The sequence below is a fragment of the Pinus tabuliformis genome, chromosome 6, assembly GCF_031772625.1.
Source record: "Pinus tabuliformis cultivar Carrire ecotype Pingquan chromosome 6, CPIR1, whole genome shotgun sequence".
NCBI lineage: Eukaryota > Viridiplantae > Streptophyta > Pinopsida > Pinales > Pinaceae > Pinus > Pinus tabuliformis.
In genome coordinates this window covers 99,681,910-99,699,688 of record NC_142292.1, presented here as the reverse complement: position 1 = coordinate 99,699,688, position 17,779 = coordinate 99,681,910, and the positions used below count along the sequence as shown (strand labels likewise).

Below are 17,779 nucleotides of genomic sequence, written 5' to 3'. Positions count from 1 at the left end.
TTTTATATTCCTTCCATATTTTTTGGTGCACACTTTTTTTTTGGCCAGATGGCTCGAGATGTGAACATCTTGATACTCTTGCAAAATAAATAAATGAGTCCGTATCTCTACGCATGACATAGTCGGTGTAATAATTTTTCAACATTCTTTAATTCCGTAAAATCCAAATTTTAAATCAAAATTCATGCAATATGCCTTTAGATCACGTTCTAGTTCCATGCGTTTGTTATGGAACGTTTGGATCAATGCTGTAGTTCCATGCCTTTGTTATAAAACGTTTGGTATCATTCACATACTCTACACGTGTTTATTATACAACGTTAGGTATCATTCACATACTCTACACGTGTTTATTATACAACGTTAGGTATCACAACACATTTAACTATGGATGGAAGGACGTCATGAATCTCACATATTAGTGTTTCACATTCTGATTGTCATAGGGGTATTTGGCGATTTTGACATATGGTTTTTAAATTAAAAATATATAAATAAATTATAGTTATAATTTATATTATATGTTTTTATTTAGTTAAAATAATGATAAATGAGGAAGTTAAATTTTAAAAGGTAAGTTATTTTATAAATTATTAAAAAAATAATTAAAAAAAAGAGTTAAAAAAAGTTAATATATAATATTTATAGTTTGAGGGTTAGTTTAATTGGTTTATTTTGCTATTAAGAGATTGTGTCAATTTTCTCAACAGCTTAAGTGGGTTGAAAGTGATTTTTTCTAGTAGATATGTTTGGTGCAAATATTTCATTGTTATTGAGAGATCAGGAGTCAATTCTATCAATACTAATGACTTTTTCTAGTGGATCTGTTTGGTACAAATATTCCATTGCTATTGAGAGATCACGAGTCAATTCTCTCAATACTCTAGAAATTAAGTTCCATCATTGAACTAGCCCAAAATAATATTTTCTAATAAATCTGTTTAAAACAAATATTCCATAAACATAATTGTCATCGATTATAAAATTGATGAACCTCACACATATAATATTAAAATATTAAATTAAAATTTTTACAATATTTTCCCAAAATAATCATTTGTTTAGAACAAATATTCCATAACAATGATAGAATCGCTAAACCTCACATATATAATATTAAAATAGTAAATTAAAGTTTTTTACAGTATTTTTTGAAAGGGAGAGGTGTCCACCCACCACTGATTTATTTTTTCAAAAGTAAAAAAAAACTTATTTAAATCTGAAACGATTCAGAGTCACATAAAGGCAAAGTTTGAAAAAAACCCAAAAACGGATCATAAAAGTTATTACACTATTTGACCGAATAGTTTTAGAATTGGATGGCGTGCTTAAAGCTGCAGTGCAAATTAAAAATTATGTCCACTTACATCAAATGAACTTCGAGTGAATTAACACGTTTTAATCGGTTTAATGATTTTCGGTTTCTCTGTATATTTAGTTATATCACTAAAATTCAACTCAAGTTTTAATCGTTTAACAAATCCCTATAAAATTAAACCAAAAACGTAGAAGTGTTACAATGAACTTACCCCAAATTCTTTGTCAAGAACAAAGGTTTTTTTTGGGTACACGTATATATATGAAAAGGGATTGGTGAAACACATGTCCAAAACACTCCCCAATATTATTGAAATTTGATACTACTTACATTTTAAACCAACACATTACCAATTTAAACTAATTTCTTTAAGTAACCAATGAATTATGATGTGCTTCTCCACTACCTTTGTCTACCAAGGCCACAATTTATGCAAAATTTGGATGAAATTAAGTGAATTTTTAAAAAAAATCTAATTCTGAAAAGTTTTAAATAGTTTTTTAAATGTACAAATAAATTCAGTAACATTAAGAATTTTAAAATATCCACAATATTAAAGTTTGAAAATCTTGAGATACCATTATAAACCAGTATTTCCAACCAAAAAAAAACCTACCGAACTTTTTCAAAATCCTACAAAATTCCCATTATTTTACCACAAAATTGTGGCCCCGTTAAACTACAGCCTACCTTTACCGCGACCGTGCCGTGACAAGACACTAATGATGCTCTCGTTTCGATTACTAATTATTATTACTACTATTGACTTTTTGTCTTCTCATTAAATAGTGGAAGTTGCAAGATTAGACATTTTAAATTTCTTTGATAACAAGCATAATTTGCTGGTGTGAATCCAGCGATGCATTTCCGTTACTACGTTATACAAATTTCGAATTTTATTAATTTATCTTTGGAAATATTCGGTTAAAAAGATGAAACACAAGAGTGATGACGGTACAAAATTTGTATATGTAAAATAATTCAACTTTAACTTTAAGTTGAAGCTTATTGTTCTCTTGAGCGAAAAAAGAATTGAAGCAGACATATCTTTATTAATCACAATTGTGGTGTGATTAAATGCAAATCAATCCTGATACGAGCGATCTCCATTTATTTGTTGCAGAGAATGGAGAAATGAGTAAAGGAGCGATAAATCTACGCAAAACGGCTCAAATAACGCTCGACGGATGTGTATTCGACGTCGGGATAGAGAGTAGCAGCCTCCAGTTGGTTGGATTGATTTAGTTCAAAGTTGGCGAGCTCACCCCTGTAAAATATATGGTAAAATATCGCCATCTCCACTTTCCTCTGAACACTCATTGATTCATCTGCTCAAACACACATTTCATCATCTCATTAAGTTATCACATGACATCAACAAAAATAATAAATTGAAGCGACCAATTCCAATTTCAGTGGGTTAGACGTACCTTCCATTGGAGCTAACCAGTCCTCCTCTGAGATGGGCATCTTGTGCAGAACCTTTCCACAGAGTTTCTCCCAAATCTCCACCACCTCCCTCTGAGATAAAATGTTTTTAGGTGGGCGTATATATACAGTCTTATTCACCGTTTTGGGGTCGTCCACAGTTTTCAGTGCATATGTTGCGGCATCATCCTCGTATACCCAAATAACTGTAATAGTGACATCACACGTTACAATGGGCTACTGTATTCAGAGAAGCAGGTGCAGTGAATGTGATTGGTTACAAGTCTGGAAAATCATGCAATCTTCTAGAATGCAAAGGCATTGAAATTTGTGTATTCAATAAATTTGTTTTTAATCACAACTCATAAGTTTTGAAATTTGTAAATCCAATATTTTGTTAGATCTTGTCATTGAGGTGTCAGAATTCAAAAGCTTTGAAATTTGTAAATCCAATATTATTATCCACCAGTGTAATTAATATATATATTCCATGGATCAAATCATTGAGATGTCAGGTAAAAGAAATTTCAGTGCGCATTCAAGTTTCTAGCCATGAATTTTGGTAGCAATACGATGGAAATCATTATTTCTCTCAAGGATACGTTTACCTCAGGGCTTTTCTTATGATTTCATTACCACATTAATGGCTTAAAATACAGCGCATTTATTTTCTTCCCAAGTTTGGTCGAAGTGGATGATTTTTTTTTATAGAATGTGAATTAAAATTAAAAATTAAAATATATCTTATACAATTTAAGATAAGGAAGATTTCAATCCGCTGGGGTGTAAAGTTCAATATGATTTAAATATGTTAATGGTTAGTTTTAAATTGGGATAAAATAAAACCATAAAAGACCAATGTTTTTTTATTCTTTATTTAAAGGAATTGGTTCAGTTATTATTATATTTGGGTTGGTATTTTTTTCCCCGGGTTATTAGGGATCTCAATTCCAATTTTAACAACAGGGATGGAATTTGACGGGAAAATTGTCCATCACAGAGTGATTTAATGGGAAAATTGTCCATCACATAGTAATTTGCCGGTCAAATACAGTTATAATATATATAAAATTGTCAAGATCTTTGCTTGGAATTGTAAAAATGGTCAACCAACCATAAAAACTGTCATATTTAACAAGTAACTGGGTTTTGAAATTCCAACCCCGCCAACAACTACTACTGGTCAATTCCAATTCTAACAACTATCACTGGTGTAACTAGTACAAAATTGCATTTTTATTCTAACTTTTATTTTTCTAACCAGCCAACTTGTTTTACAAAATTGCATTTTTATTCTAACTTTTATTTTTCTAACCACCCAACTTGTTTTTAGACAACATAAACACATAAATTCAAAATTGAATTTTTATTCTAACACTTATTTTTCTAACCAGCCAACCTTCTTATAGACAATATAGGCACAACCTTCTTAGACAACATAGGCACATGGATTTGAGAGTCAAGGGATTCGAATAAAAAACCTCATCCTTCTCATAATTTTACATTTCTCATAATTTTACATAACACAAGTTTGTTAAGTGAGCTCCTTTTTGTTAAGTAAATTATAACAAAAAATAAATGATAATAAAAATTAAATATTAAATTTATTAAAAATAATAAAAATCTAAATTAAATTAAAATAAAAATAAAAATAAAATATATATGATATATGTGAAAAGATAATTAAATAACTTTTAATAAAAATTAATTTAATATTTATAAAATAAAATTAATAAAATAAAATTTAACATATTATATATATATATATAAAGTTGTTGGTGGTAGGTAATATAAACTTATTCAACTTGTTAACTTATGAGATTTTAACATCTTAATTTATAAAACTTAAACTTGAGGAGAGGAGAAAACTAGTTCACCTAACTGAACAAACTAAACTATATATATATATATGAAAAATATTTTTACAAAATGCTGACTTAGATTAGGTTAAAAGATAAATTGAATTTTGTAATTATTCCCATAGATGAACCTATACCTATGTTGGGGCCAGCAAAAATGTATCCTTTACTGATTAAGATGGATTTTACGGTGCTGTTGCAGGACATTCTTTCGTCAGGTGATAAAGATTCAAATAAAACGATAGGGATGGAATTTAATAATATACCTTTTCTAGTGCCTTCTCCATATATAAATACTTTGTCGGTAGGAGGTATGAAACGGCCATACTGTGCAAGCCCCGCCAGAAAATAGCCTGCAAAACAGTTTGCAGAGACGTATGTATACGGAATCCTTGCGGCTTCCGTTGCACGCCGAACTTGCCTCTTCTGTTCAAATAATAAGTTGCCGGGCTCCATAACATGGTGCATCCGATCGACGTCCATTCCGAACTCCGATGGAAGAAAACGCTGTACATTTCAGAGAAAACCCACCATTTTCATCAAACAATTCTACGTACATCGTTTCCGCCGGTTAACGGCCGGAAAAAGAGGCCATTGACCCCACAATAAAAACAAGTGCAAGTGTGTTTATATTGTCTAGGTTAAAAAAATGCAATGGGTTGGGTAAGAGAAATGACCTTGATAGTGCCTACTTCCTTGATAGCCTTTATCAATTTCAACTGCTCAAGTATATGGCTTTCCGCTATTGTGGATACCACGACATCCACTTGTTTTAATGCATTTACAATGCTCTCGTGATCATCCACCGAACCCTGAAATATACACCAACTGATACCAAATTATCTCACCATTTGAAGTTTAATAATAATAATAATATTTAAGTTTAATAATAATAATAATAAAATCTAACTGAAATAATAATAATAATATTTAAGTTTAATAATAATAATAAAAACCGTGGCCCTTGTTAATCAAATATTTTTGAATATTTTTATGGAAAATTTTTAATTTTTAATTTTTTAAAATATTGCTAATCTTTTTTAAAAGGGGTACGACTCTTTGGAAGAAAAGTGATTCATATATCATCATTTTACATTATAGTTGTGTCATCTAACTGCAACTTATTGTATAGCATCTGCAATTTGAATCTGAGTGAGGAAGTTATTATTAAACCTTCCCAACCGCTGAGATAACTAAAATATTCCCAAAATTTACAGTAATTCAGAAATTTTGAATCTGAATTTTTTAATGCCGTTGTTAATTTAAAAAGCTCGATGCCTAAATAAATAAAAACAAATTTTAGGTGTGATTGAATGCAAACGAGCAAAACATTACCTGAATAAGGTGTGCGCCGGCCTGTTTGAAGGAAATTACAAGCTGCGCTTTATGAATATTGGAAGCGATTTGATCAGCTCGTACAAGAACAAAAGTGGGGTGCCCCAAGGCCAAGCTGGCCATTACCATCCTTTTGCCCATGTATCCAGTGCCACCAACGATCAACACTCTGCTGGGTTTTCCCATTATGTGTTGCTAACCTGTGGCGTGAAATATTCTGCAAAATAGCTTGTAACATCCAGTGCAACAAAATCCGGGATGAGAAGAGGAGGGAGCGAATCGTGATAGGTGCGACAGATTGAATGACATGGGGGGTAATGGCAAGTTATTCTTATAAAGGTTTTCAGAGATGGCGAGCGCGTTCCATTATGGCTGCTCCGGTACTCGAGGCATTTCAGATCAACAACAACCTACCGTATATCACCTTAAAGGTGGACTTTTCTAAGCAAATATACGTTAATCACGCCAATATGGGTTGGTATTTAACTTGACCCCATTAATTTTTCTGTTTCTTTCATTTAAATTTTGATGATAACTGAAACACGTTGGTATATTTTAGTGTCTCTCGCTTACATCAAGGGATCGTGGATGGAAATTGAAATATTAACTACTCCGTATTTACAGATTCATAGTTATCTTTGCATACTTATTTAATATAATTATAAAATTATCTAATAATAAATAATATTTTTTATTAAAATAATTGATCAAAATATTTTATAAATTGATTTTTTTCTTTATTTTTGAACATTTAATTTATAAATTAATTTAGAATTTTAAAAAAATTATATAGATTTATTATTTTATGTTTACTGTTTTACCAAATTTTTATTAAATTTTAAATTTACTAAAAATCTAAATTTTAAATATCATAATTTTATTCTATTTAATTTATATTAAAAATGACATTATGAAATTATCATCAAACCCATACAAATAAAAATAATATGTTAAATTTTTTATTAAATTATTTTTTAAAATCTATTTGGAACATATATTCATGAATCTTAAGAACTAATAATATTATTTTAATGATATATAGATGAAAAAATAAAACAATTAACTAACTCTTACCATTACCAAAATTTTGACAGCGATCTCCCAGCAGTGGGCATATACTAAATACAAATCACTGTTGAGCTGTCGCCATTCTAGAACGAGGACTAAATAGAGCATTGGAATATTTGTTGTTTTCTCTATGGAGGCGCACATTCAGACACTGTGTTTCAGGTTTTTGCCGGTTTTTAATTTGGGCCGTCGGTGGTCATCTGATCTGATAAGAGTGTGGTGGGTATGACGGTGAGATTGGAATGTGAAACACGGAACCCCGGGGGCCGGGACTTAACTTTTAATAGAAGTCCGTTGAAGTTGCACCGCAATTATTGATTTCAACAACCATTGGTTGGTGGATGGTGACATTTTTGCTTTTCCATAGATTTGATTCTGCCCGATTCGGACTCGGTGCTTCCTGACCCACGGCAATGAGGGGCTTTATTGTCTGTGCCAGAAATACTGAGCACTTTGGAGGTAAGTGGGGTTCACAGCTGACGTAAGTGTGATGAAAAGCTGATGTCATATATATATATGAAAACCTAATTTCTTGTTTGTGAGAAAGGTTGCATGTGAATGTGCACTGATCTGGTAGAGAGGAGTAAGGCACAATCATACATCCAACGGAGCAGGTGAAGTAAGAATGATGTAAAGCAATGAGCAGGTGAACTAAGAATGATGTAACGCAAATGCAACTTGAACTAAGAATGATGTAATGCAAATGCAAGTTGAGTGAAAAATATGAGAAGTGTAGTTTCCCCATAGGGAGAAAACCCAATTATTTTTTGTTGGTCATGGTGGAAAAAAGAAGTGAAAGTGACATGGCAACGTGAATAGGTATATTTTCACATGTAAGTTTTTTTGAAATTTAATAATAGTTTGGTTAAAATTGCCAATTTGGATAGTTTAAGTTTTCATAAATTATTAAGGTGTTGAGATTATTTAAAGATTAGAAAATACTAAAAAATTAATATTATAATAAATTGTATAACCAAATTACAAAATGAAATTAAACAATTAGATGGTTCATTTTTTTCTATTTAGAAGTGTTAAAATTTGGTTAAATTTTATTGTAATTTATTTGTTGATAGATAATGACAATAGTTTTAGTTAATGTGGGTTAATCTTTATATTTTACCAAGTTTCAGGGAAGTGGGAAGTGAGGAGAAGTGTGGGAGCAATTCCAAATTTTAGAGAAATTCAAGGGGTATAAAGAATCTCATATCTTATTTTCTAAAATTTTAAATGTAAAAATAATAATGATAAATTAAGCAAAGTTTTCTGTAGAAATCACATTTGAGAAATTTTTGGCGCACAGGAACCAACAAGTGTGATTCATCATGGGACCAGATGAAGAGGCAGACCATGGCAAAGGCTTAAATAGAGAGCAATGGAGAGACCAAAATTTCAAGTAACGGCTTTAAACAAATATAGGTCGTTACTTGAAATTTTGGTCTCTACATTGCTCTCTATTTAAGCCTTTGCCATGGTGTGCATCTTCATCTAGTCCGAATGATGAACCACACTTGTTGGTTCGAAACCCCTCGACCAAAAATTTCTCTTATGTGATTTCTACCGAAAGACTTTGCTTGATTCATTATGGATCATAGAAGCCTGAATATAGGAAAAAATGATAAAATTCATCATTCTCATACAAATTCATCTTTGTACAACCCAATGGAAACACTATAGTCTAGCCAAAATCTACTTTCTCTATCTATATGAAATTCTACTTTCTCTCTATATGAAGTTTGATGGCTTTGGAACCATCTCAAACAAAACAATTCATCCCATATAAATTCAAATTCATCATTCTGCTACAAATTCATTTTTGTACAATTAAGTGGAAACACTATAATCTGACCATTCTACTTTCTCAATCTATATGAAATTCTACTTTCTCTCTATATGAAGCTTGATGGTTTTGGAACCATCTCAAACAGGGTTAAACATTTGACTCAAGTGACATTTTATGTGCTTTTACTTAAAAAATTATAATTACCTAATTATGAAAGTCACATGCTCCTCAAATCTCTATTGACTATTTTATTATTATTATTTTATTTGGTGTATCTACTTTTCAAATCTCTATCACTTCAAATTTGTATCCCCTATTTTTGTTCTTTCTTGAGGGGTTATTAGCCAAAAATTTGGGAGGCATCCAAACATCCCTCTCATGGGGTAGTGAACGCCCCAAACATATTTTTCTTTTTCCTTTCTTCATGGGTTGTTAGACCAAAAATCTCCAAGGCATCCAAACATACCTCTCATGGGGTAGGGAACATCCAAGCATTTTTTTTGTTCTTTCTCCATAGGTTGTTATACCAAAAAACTTGGAGACATCCAAACATCCCTCTCATGGGGTAGGGAACACCCAAGCATCTTCTTTAGAGGAAACTCATCCTTACCTAGGTAAAAAAACATTTCCCCATGCATTTCACAAGTTCCCCCAACAAAGTGCATGGAAATATATTGGCCCATGTGCCCCTCCCTAAAATATGGAAAACTTGGAATCAAGCTCCCCACCTTAAAAGAGGCAACCAAACATTGATACATTCACCATCATTATTAAAAAAAGAAGTGTCATTTGAAATACTTTTTCCATAAAAAGAAGTGTCATTTGAAATACTTTTTCCATAAGGTAGAGTTCCATTACATTTCCACTCTTGTCATATATTTTTAGAGCTTTGGTCATTAACTTTTTTAGTTATGCTGAAAGAAAAAGTTTCAGATCACCATTTTAAATCTTTTAAAAATAATTTTAAAACTATTTTAAAATTTATTTTTAAATTAAAAATAAATATTTAAAAAAGAATAAATTAAAAATTATATATAAATTTAAATTAAAAATATATATTTTAAAAATTATATATATGAAACAAATTTGTTAAACTCTTGAATTTTTTAACAGATTTATTTAAAAATAAATTATAAAAATTACTTAATTTAAATCAATTTATATTTTTACAAATTTAAACGTGTAAAGAAATAACATTTTTAAAGATCTCGGCTGTTTACTTGCCTGTCTCTGTTTGTCCACCAGAACTTTAAAAATCATTACAATATTAAACAATGGAAGTTTAAAAGAACTTCTTTCCCTAAGCATAAATTTATATTAACGATCACACGCATTTTAAACAGAAAATTATATTAAATCACACCGACATTACTGCCGGTGGAGGACATGAAAATTGAGTGGAATGGATTCTGCTTGAAATATTAAAATAACTAATTTTTATTTTAAAAATCTGTTTGAAATATTATTTTAAAATTTCAAAAGTTGTTTAAATGATTTAGGGTTTGGATTCCTATACAATTAAAATTGGCCAAGTCATGATAAAAAAGATCATTATATAATTAAAAATGGATTCCTATCATATAATATTTAAACATATTTACATGTTTAAAATATTTCACAGATAGTTAAACATTTATATATTTTATAGTCACATTATAGGTGCAATCCTATAATATTTAAATGAATATTTAAAAAATTCACACAGTTAAAAATTTATATTTATATATGTATATATATTAGAGTTGTTTTTATATGATTTTTTGGTGCTAGAATTTGGTGGTGCCCGACATTAAACTAAAAAACTCACTAAACAAAATTGCATGAAAAATTGCAAATCAACTTTATGATTTTCCTTTTTCAACTTTAAATAACATTTGTCACCAACTATTTTGATGTGAAGTCAAATAAGCATATCGAATTGTTGAGAGCGCACGTTCAATTAAGAGGAAGAACTTTGTTGAATAGATGGACAGTGTGGAAGAGATCGTGGGAAAGTAGAGCCATCCAAAGTTACCAGTCGTATCGAGCTACTTAATGCTATTAAAAACCAAGTGGCATGTTCGAGAACTTTCTGAGGTTTAGAAACCTTCCTTATTTAAAAGTGGCATTATATTTGTTCACTTTAGTTTATTAATAATATTAAGCTTCCTAGTGGTTTACACTTTGAACTCTAGCATAAAGGAATTGTCACAACTCAAGCCAAGCCGCATACACTATCTCTTTTACACCTTGTTTTATCTAAGGTTTATTTATTCATGATAAATTACTACATTTATTTGTAAATTGATTTGTTATATTTTACAATAGCAAATTACAACATTTTATCTATTACAATTAGGCATAGTTCATACCAATGCATTTATTACTTTATTACCTTTTTATTCTTAGATCTTAAGATTGTTTATGGATTTTTATTTTTTTATTTTTTTCTTTTATAGACATCAAATACATTCTAAAGAGTTTTTAGCTGTAGGTGTGGATGATATAATGATAACATTTTCTTGAGACAATTTCATTGACATAGAATCTGCAATATTTATTGTTTCTTTGTCATTATCAGAGTGATTTGATTCATGGATGCACTTATGTCCACTCATTGTCAGAACCAAAATTATGGACGAGTTTCTTATATTTTCAATCAAAGGATGACCTTTCTCTGTTCAGGATAGAGGGGCATTTACGTGTGGTTGAGTTGAGTCTGAAGAAGATGATTTAGTAGTAGGAGTCCTTTGCGACTGTGTTATCCTACTTGGGATCTAAAGTAGTCTGAACCCTTTTGTTCCCTTTGGAACTTGCCATCCATGGATCCTTTTCTTAGCATTCAGGTGGTGATAGGTCCCTTGGAAAAAAGGGTAAGCATTATGAAGATGGGCGGGGTGTTGACGAATTCGATGTCGGAATGTAGTACTTTAATAGTTCAGCGATTGTGAGTAAACCTTACCACCCCACTTGAAGGATTCTATTAGGCAGACCTGTGTTGTGGTCCACTTCAACACATATGCGAACAAATGTGACAATTCCTTTTGCAATGCTATTAGTGTCTATTTTGATTAAGCGACCTAATAAATCTCCCACATCGGCTAAGATATTTGGATGTGTCAAATGAATGGGTAGGTTAGGAATCCTTACCCAAACTGGAGTTGCTACGGCCGTCATGGAAAGAGGGTTAAAATTAGGGAACCATGGTTGAAATGAGAGACCAGAATGGCCCCAAAACCAGGGTTGTTAATCAAAAACCTTATGCCAGTCCTTTGTGTTTTTAAAAACTTGTTAAAGAACCCTTTAAAAAAAATGTAATTATGTATTATGAGACCAGTTTTGGTATGCCCATTCCCATGGAGCAAATGTTGATGGTCAAAATCCATTAAAATGATAAACAATTGCCTTCTTTTCATAATCTGTAGCCAAGAAGCACAACAAAATGTTATCCACTATGAGAGATGAGGTTTTCACTACTTGATCTATAATGAATGAAAGCCCTCATAGATCTTTAGTATTAGGAGGTGAAGGTTGAGGCTTTAGAACATCCTTAAAGGATTTGGGTTGGGAGGAGGAGGATGCACCCCAACCTTTGGCACCACCTCTTAATCTTGATACGATATAAACTGAGGCATCATTTTCTATTCCATACTCGCTAATGGATTTTAGATCATGTAGCTACCTGCCTCCATGTATGAGTTGAATATTGTCATATAGGATTCCCATCCACACTTGTATCTTGGATGGGAGTGAGGAGACAATATCTGAAGCTTTGACTTGCATAAAGAAGGAACCCCTTGAGAATGGTCTCACAAAAATAGTGAAAGTTCTTAGATCTAGGGTAATAACCTCACTTTGATGTAAGAGGAACCATACATTAGAAATTATTTCACCTATTTTACCAGAGGTTGAACTAGTTTTTGCAAACCCTCCTCTAGAAGTTAAACTCATGGGCCTAGAACATGAGTTGTCGCAATGTTCAAAAACCTAGAATTATTAGATATCGTGCATACATTGGTTTTTTCTTGTATGGACTACTCCTACAAATTGTGGGAGACATCATCCATGGCCATCTTGTGGGCATCCTTCATTAAGAACAAGGGGCTCAATCTGACCATTAAAACACAGAGTTCCTTTTGGTTGAGGGCTCCATCTTGTCCAAGTCACCTTCTTCAATTGTTGCTTGAAACTCCTCGTCCTTTAAATAATCCATTCCCATTCCCAAGAGTGTGTTGTTCCTCTTGAGAGTATGGAATGTGATGAGACCTTTCTCTAGATCAATAAAGAGTCAAAAGCCATTGTAGAGCTCTGATACAAGTGCCTCCTCCCCTAATTTCTCCTTGTTCATAGGCAAATAGTCCTTAAATTGAGACCCCCCATTGGGCTTCTTAACCAGTCCCCTTGTCATTCAAGCATGCAAACATGTTTCCTCGGCCATGGATGAGAGCTTTCTGCATATATTTATATAATTTAGGATTTGCTGCAAAATTTCCAGAACTCGACACTCACATGTATTACCAAAAATTACTTCTATTAATTTTTTTAAGTGTTTCTATTCTTTTTTCTTTATTTAATTGTTTAGTGACAAATGAGAAAGATATGCAATTTTTTTCATTAGGTGTATCATCTCCGTATTCCTTATGTTAGGGTCCTATAATTTATAGGATCAATGATCATTGAGTATTTAATTTCAGTATTTTAGATTATAAATATTATAGTTGTCTGCAAATGATTTCCAAAAAAAGAGATAGAAAAATGAAAATACAAAATGAAAAGAGGGTATAAATACAAAAATAGAAGAAAAGAAAAGAAAAGAAATGATAAATGAACCCCACAAAAAAATGAATAAACCTGAAAGTGATGCTAGCTTAAGTGCCACTACTAGCCTTCTGGATTTGTAAAAGAATAAATAGATGAAATTGTGGTTAGCTTGTTTAAAAGGCCACAATCCCTCTCTGCTTGAGACATACAGTTTATCATGCTCAAGCTGTTTTCAATTTATGTCAATTAGGTTAGAGTGAATAAATTAACCAAACAGTTTAATATTGGTTAAGATTAGATAGGTAGAAATAGGTGAATAATGTTAATCCAACTGTTTAACCTGGATTAATTTAGCTGATTATATTAGTCTAGTGTTTGAAATAAATAGCCTTTATCTCTGAGAATAAAAATTGAAGGGGTTTTCACATTTAAATGCACCCATATTCACTTGTAGATAGCATTAGGATAGACAAATGAAGGTTTCATGTAATAAAGTCCGAAGTATTTCATTATCCAAAGTTTTGGAATTTAGGTTATGTTTCATGCTCCCAAAAATATGGCGGACTCTACGGTGTTAACATCCTCGCATTTCACGACCACCTGATCACTCCCCACATACATCCGACGGCCCATAATAGAGTTCAGACCCCCCCTGAAGTGGCAACGTTTAATGACGGGGGGGTCCAAAAAGCGATTTACCACCCCCCAGCGTGTCACCACCAGGTGAGTTTGAACACCCCCTCCATTAATCGGATACCACCACACCCCCCTCCGAAAGCGATTTTCGACTGCTGCCTGACATACCTTCTCGCCAACAGTTACCTCCACATCTCGTCGCAGCTGCCACTCCCATTGCGCCACTTCACCCCACTCCCGCCAATGGTCCCGCTCCACTCATCACCCAATCCCCAACTACCACGTCTAAAACAGTTCCAACCTCATTAATCTCCTATTTGTTTGCCTGTGCCATTACAGGAGTTAATGCCCCAAACAGAATGTTAATGTAACGGTTGAGGTATGTTCACTGTAGATAAATATGGAAATTTACACTCTGATTACACTTTCCTTTCATTGCTCGTTCAATAGTGCTTCCGCCCCTCTGTGCTATAATTTCCCCATGACATTTCTATTTTTCTTATCATTCCAAATTTACAGAGTTCTGCCATTCTTAATCCTCGCCATCATTGGGCGCATGTTAATTGTCCTACTATCACAGTATTTGATTCTCCATCCTTTAACCACCATGGCACCTAAATCTACTCCTGTGATCAATCCAATGCTCAATCCCCCTATCAATTTGGACCATACCCCACTTGCAGACCGAGATTACAAAATCATTGAAACACAGTGCGAATTCAACTTGTTCAAGTTGCACTGTTGGTTTCAAGATAATTTCCTTGATCAATCTGATGAGATACATCTCTGGTAATCTAGACTCCCTCTGTTTGTTGTTCCTCAATCCTATCATTTTCCTGAGTTTTTCCTGAGATGTCAGGCCTCTTACCTTGCAAGCAAGAGGGCCATTATCTCCCCAAACAGTGAAATTCTAGTCACCATCACAGCTGACGGAATTAATCAAATGTTTCAAGTTCCTCATTGTGATTTCCTCTCCCCTTTCTCCATTGAATCACTCAGAGAAATATACCAAAAGTTAAATTTTCCCTAGAGAGCAGCCATCTTTGAAATCTTCCTCCCTGAAGACTCCCAACTCCCTAAGAAAAATCCCCCATATCCCTCTTTTATGTTCCCTCAAAGAGAAAGATAGATTATTTCTACTTTGCCTTACATTCTTGGTTACTACTCAAATGAGTGGATAGATGAGCCTATTCTAGGCTTTATGTCCACCCTTTCTTCAGAAGAAGGACCATCAGTCACCTTTGACTATGGTCACTTCTTATCAAATATAATTCATGAACAATTCCTTCAGTTTTTAACTGAAGGAATGTTCATATATTCATCCATTCTTATGTATATGTTTTTATTTTTCCAAATAGATAAGTTTCCATACTTTGTGCAGAAACTTGATCAGTGAGGAGAGCCACAGTCAGTTGTTTTCTGGACTTCCTTAGTCAGAAAACAATCACAAGAATATTGTTTCTTAGAGTTCATAGACCAGTTTGTATATCCAGTCACTTGTTTGTTAAGTGGCCAGCATGTTCCAAGGATCAGCGAAGAAATTTAGAAGGTTCTGCAGCTCAGTGAACATGTCAAAACAAGGGATTGGTACCTTTACCAATCATTCACAGAGATTAGAGTGTATGGTTCAGAGCTTCCACCATACAAACTACCCAAATATGTGCCCATGAGGATATTTTCCTTGGAATATATCAGGCAGATAATTCATTCTAACAATATTCATTTTGTGGCAGCCAAGAAGAAATCACAATTCAAGATTAAGACACAAGTTGGACCATTTATTTGCAACAGTAAAGCAACAGGAGAGGAAGCATACCTCCTGCTGAAACAAATGAACTTTCCTCTCAGCTTCACTTGGTCTTATGACCCCTTTGGGGTAATTTCCAAGTTGAGAGTAGAACAAAAAAAACTACACCATATGTGCACACACAGAGGCCTAAAATTGAAAAGTATATGAACCAGCACACTTGGGTGGAAAACACGTTGCAGGAGGTTGAGGAGAAGGTACTTTCAAGGACAGCTTCAGAGACTCCAACACCCAAAGAGAAAACAAATAAGAGAGCAAGAGAGGATGGTTCTCCAGTCACCGAAGTCTCGGCTAAGGAATTCAAAATATATACTAAGAAGCTTAAAGTTGGCTTCGGTTCTAAGATATAATTTCCATCACTAGAGGACACACAAGGCACTATTGTGTTCTCAGGTTTGAAGACTTTCAAGCTAGACAGTGGAACTACAGAATCTCCATCATCTTCCTCAGTTACAAACGATATTCCAAATACTATCCCTCAAACACCTGAAACATCTACAGAGAAGAGACAATTAGACATTTTTCAAAGATATAAAGAAATCAAACTGAGGAATGAGGCCATTCATGACAACATATCAGCTTAGTTCAGAAAGCAATCCTCTTCCATTCAGCATAGACTCATTTCAGCATATGACACAGAGAAAGGAAGGATGGATATGGCATTCTTGCAGGCCAAGGTCTCTCAACCAAAGTCAACAACAGATTTCAAACAAACCACTTTTGAATTTGAGGCAAAGGATAGCCATCCTTTGGACCAATTAGATATGCAAAGGCATGCATGAGAGATGGTGTACTCAACTTTCACTCAAACTGCCATCACTGCCTCAAAACTACAACTTAATCTAAATAATGTGCAGTCTCAAGTCAAATTGGAAAAAATCTCCTCACTTGCCAAAGATAACAGAATCAAACACTTGGAGGAAATGGTGGTCAAAGCAGGCCTTGATCCAGACAATGCAAAATCTACAGAGGAAATAATCAGAAAGAAGAATGTTGATATTACAACATTAAAGAAGCAATTAAAGATGCTAGTAATAGAAGACCCCCAGGCTAAAGGACTTGGAGAGACATAGCTACAAAAGGAGGAAATGCTAAAGCTTCTAGTGGAGCAAGGTGCCCAGAATAAGGCAATGGAAGAAGAAATTGATAAATTTATAAAGGAAAAGGAGAAGAATTCACAGATTGCAGTTGTTCCTCTTGATGCAGTTCCCATTGCATCTCTACCACAGACAAGTGTCCCTACAACAACCTCTATAGCAGGAACATCATCCTCAACAGTGCTTCCCACTTTAGTTGTGGATGACTCAGTTAAATTAGCTCAATCTATGGAAAATATAACTATACAGGAAGAAGAGCTAAAGAAACTGAAGCAGGAGATAAAAGTTTTACAGGAGCATAGTCTAAGGTTTGAAAATGCTTATTTAACAGAAATACAGAAGACCCAGACACTGTCCCAAAGAGTGCATAAAATGGAAGAAGATTGTGCCATGGCAAAGCATTCACACAGGTGAAAGAAAGTATCTGGAAAACAATTAATGAAGGCATGGGAGAAATTTGGCATTTAATCCAAATTATTTTTGAATAGAAGGAAATTTTTGAAAGGTTGACTAAATCCATTGAGTAGGTTAGAAAGCAGCTAGGAGATAAACCAAATGAAGCCATTGAGCTGATCAAATTTCTAAATTACAACAACAGTAAAGAATTGGAAAAATTAGAAATTGGAGACAGGACTGAAACAATTTTGGAAGTCAGGAAAGCGCTGACTAAAAGGAACCTGATGAGATAGCTTGAAGAGAAGGGTCAAAACA

General features: G+C 33.2%; 1 protein-coding gene across 1 annotated transcript; it reads right to left on the bottom strand.

Moving 5' to 3' along the window:
- Nucleotides 1-2,242: 2,242 nt before the first annotated feature.
- LOC149257444 (bifunctional pinoresinol-lariciresinol reductase 2-like) lies at nt 2,243-6,351 on the bottom strand. Its single transcript, XM_089369779.1, has 5 exons — nt 5,941-6,351; nt 5,283-5,417; nt 4,872-5,112; nt 2,749-2,952; nt 2,243-2,646 (listed from the first exon to the last, which is right to left on the bottom strand). The coding sequence occupies exons 1-5, from the start codon at nt 6,124-6,126 to the stop codon at nt 2,474-2,476; spliced, it is 939 nt and encodes a 312-aa protein (XP_089225905.1). The 5' UTR covers nt 6,127-6,351; the 3' UTR covers nt 2,243-2,473.
- Between the last annotated feature and the right edge of the window lie 11,428 nt (nt 6,352-17,779).

What these genes read in the sequence shown, in the direction of transcription:
- LOC149257444 (XM_089369779.1), bottom strand. Translation starts at nt 6,126, where the DNA reads ATGGGAAAACCCAGCAGAGTGTTGATCGTTGGTGGCACTGGATACATG. An exon ending in CCGGCGCACACCTTATTCAG is followed by an intron (nt 5,418 to 5,940) that starts GTAATGTTTTGC and finishes TGTATATTTCAG; the next exon opens with GGTTCGGTGGATGATCACGA. An exon ending in AGGAAGTAGGCACTATCAAG is followed by an intron (nt 5,113 to 5,282) that starts GTCATTTCTCTT and finishes TGAAATGTACAG; the next exon opens with CGTTTTCTTCCATCGGAGTT.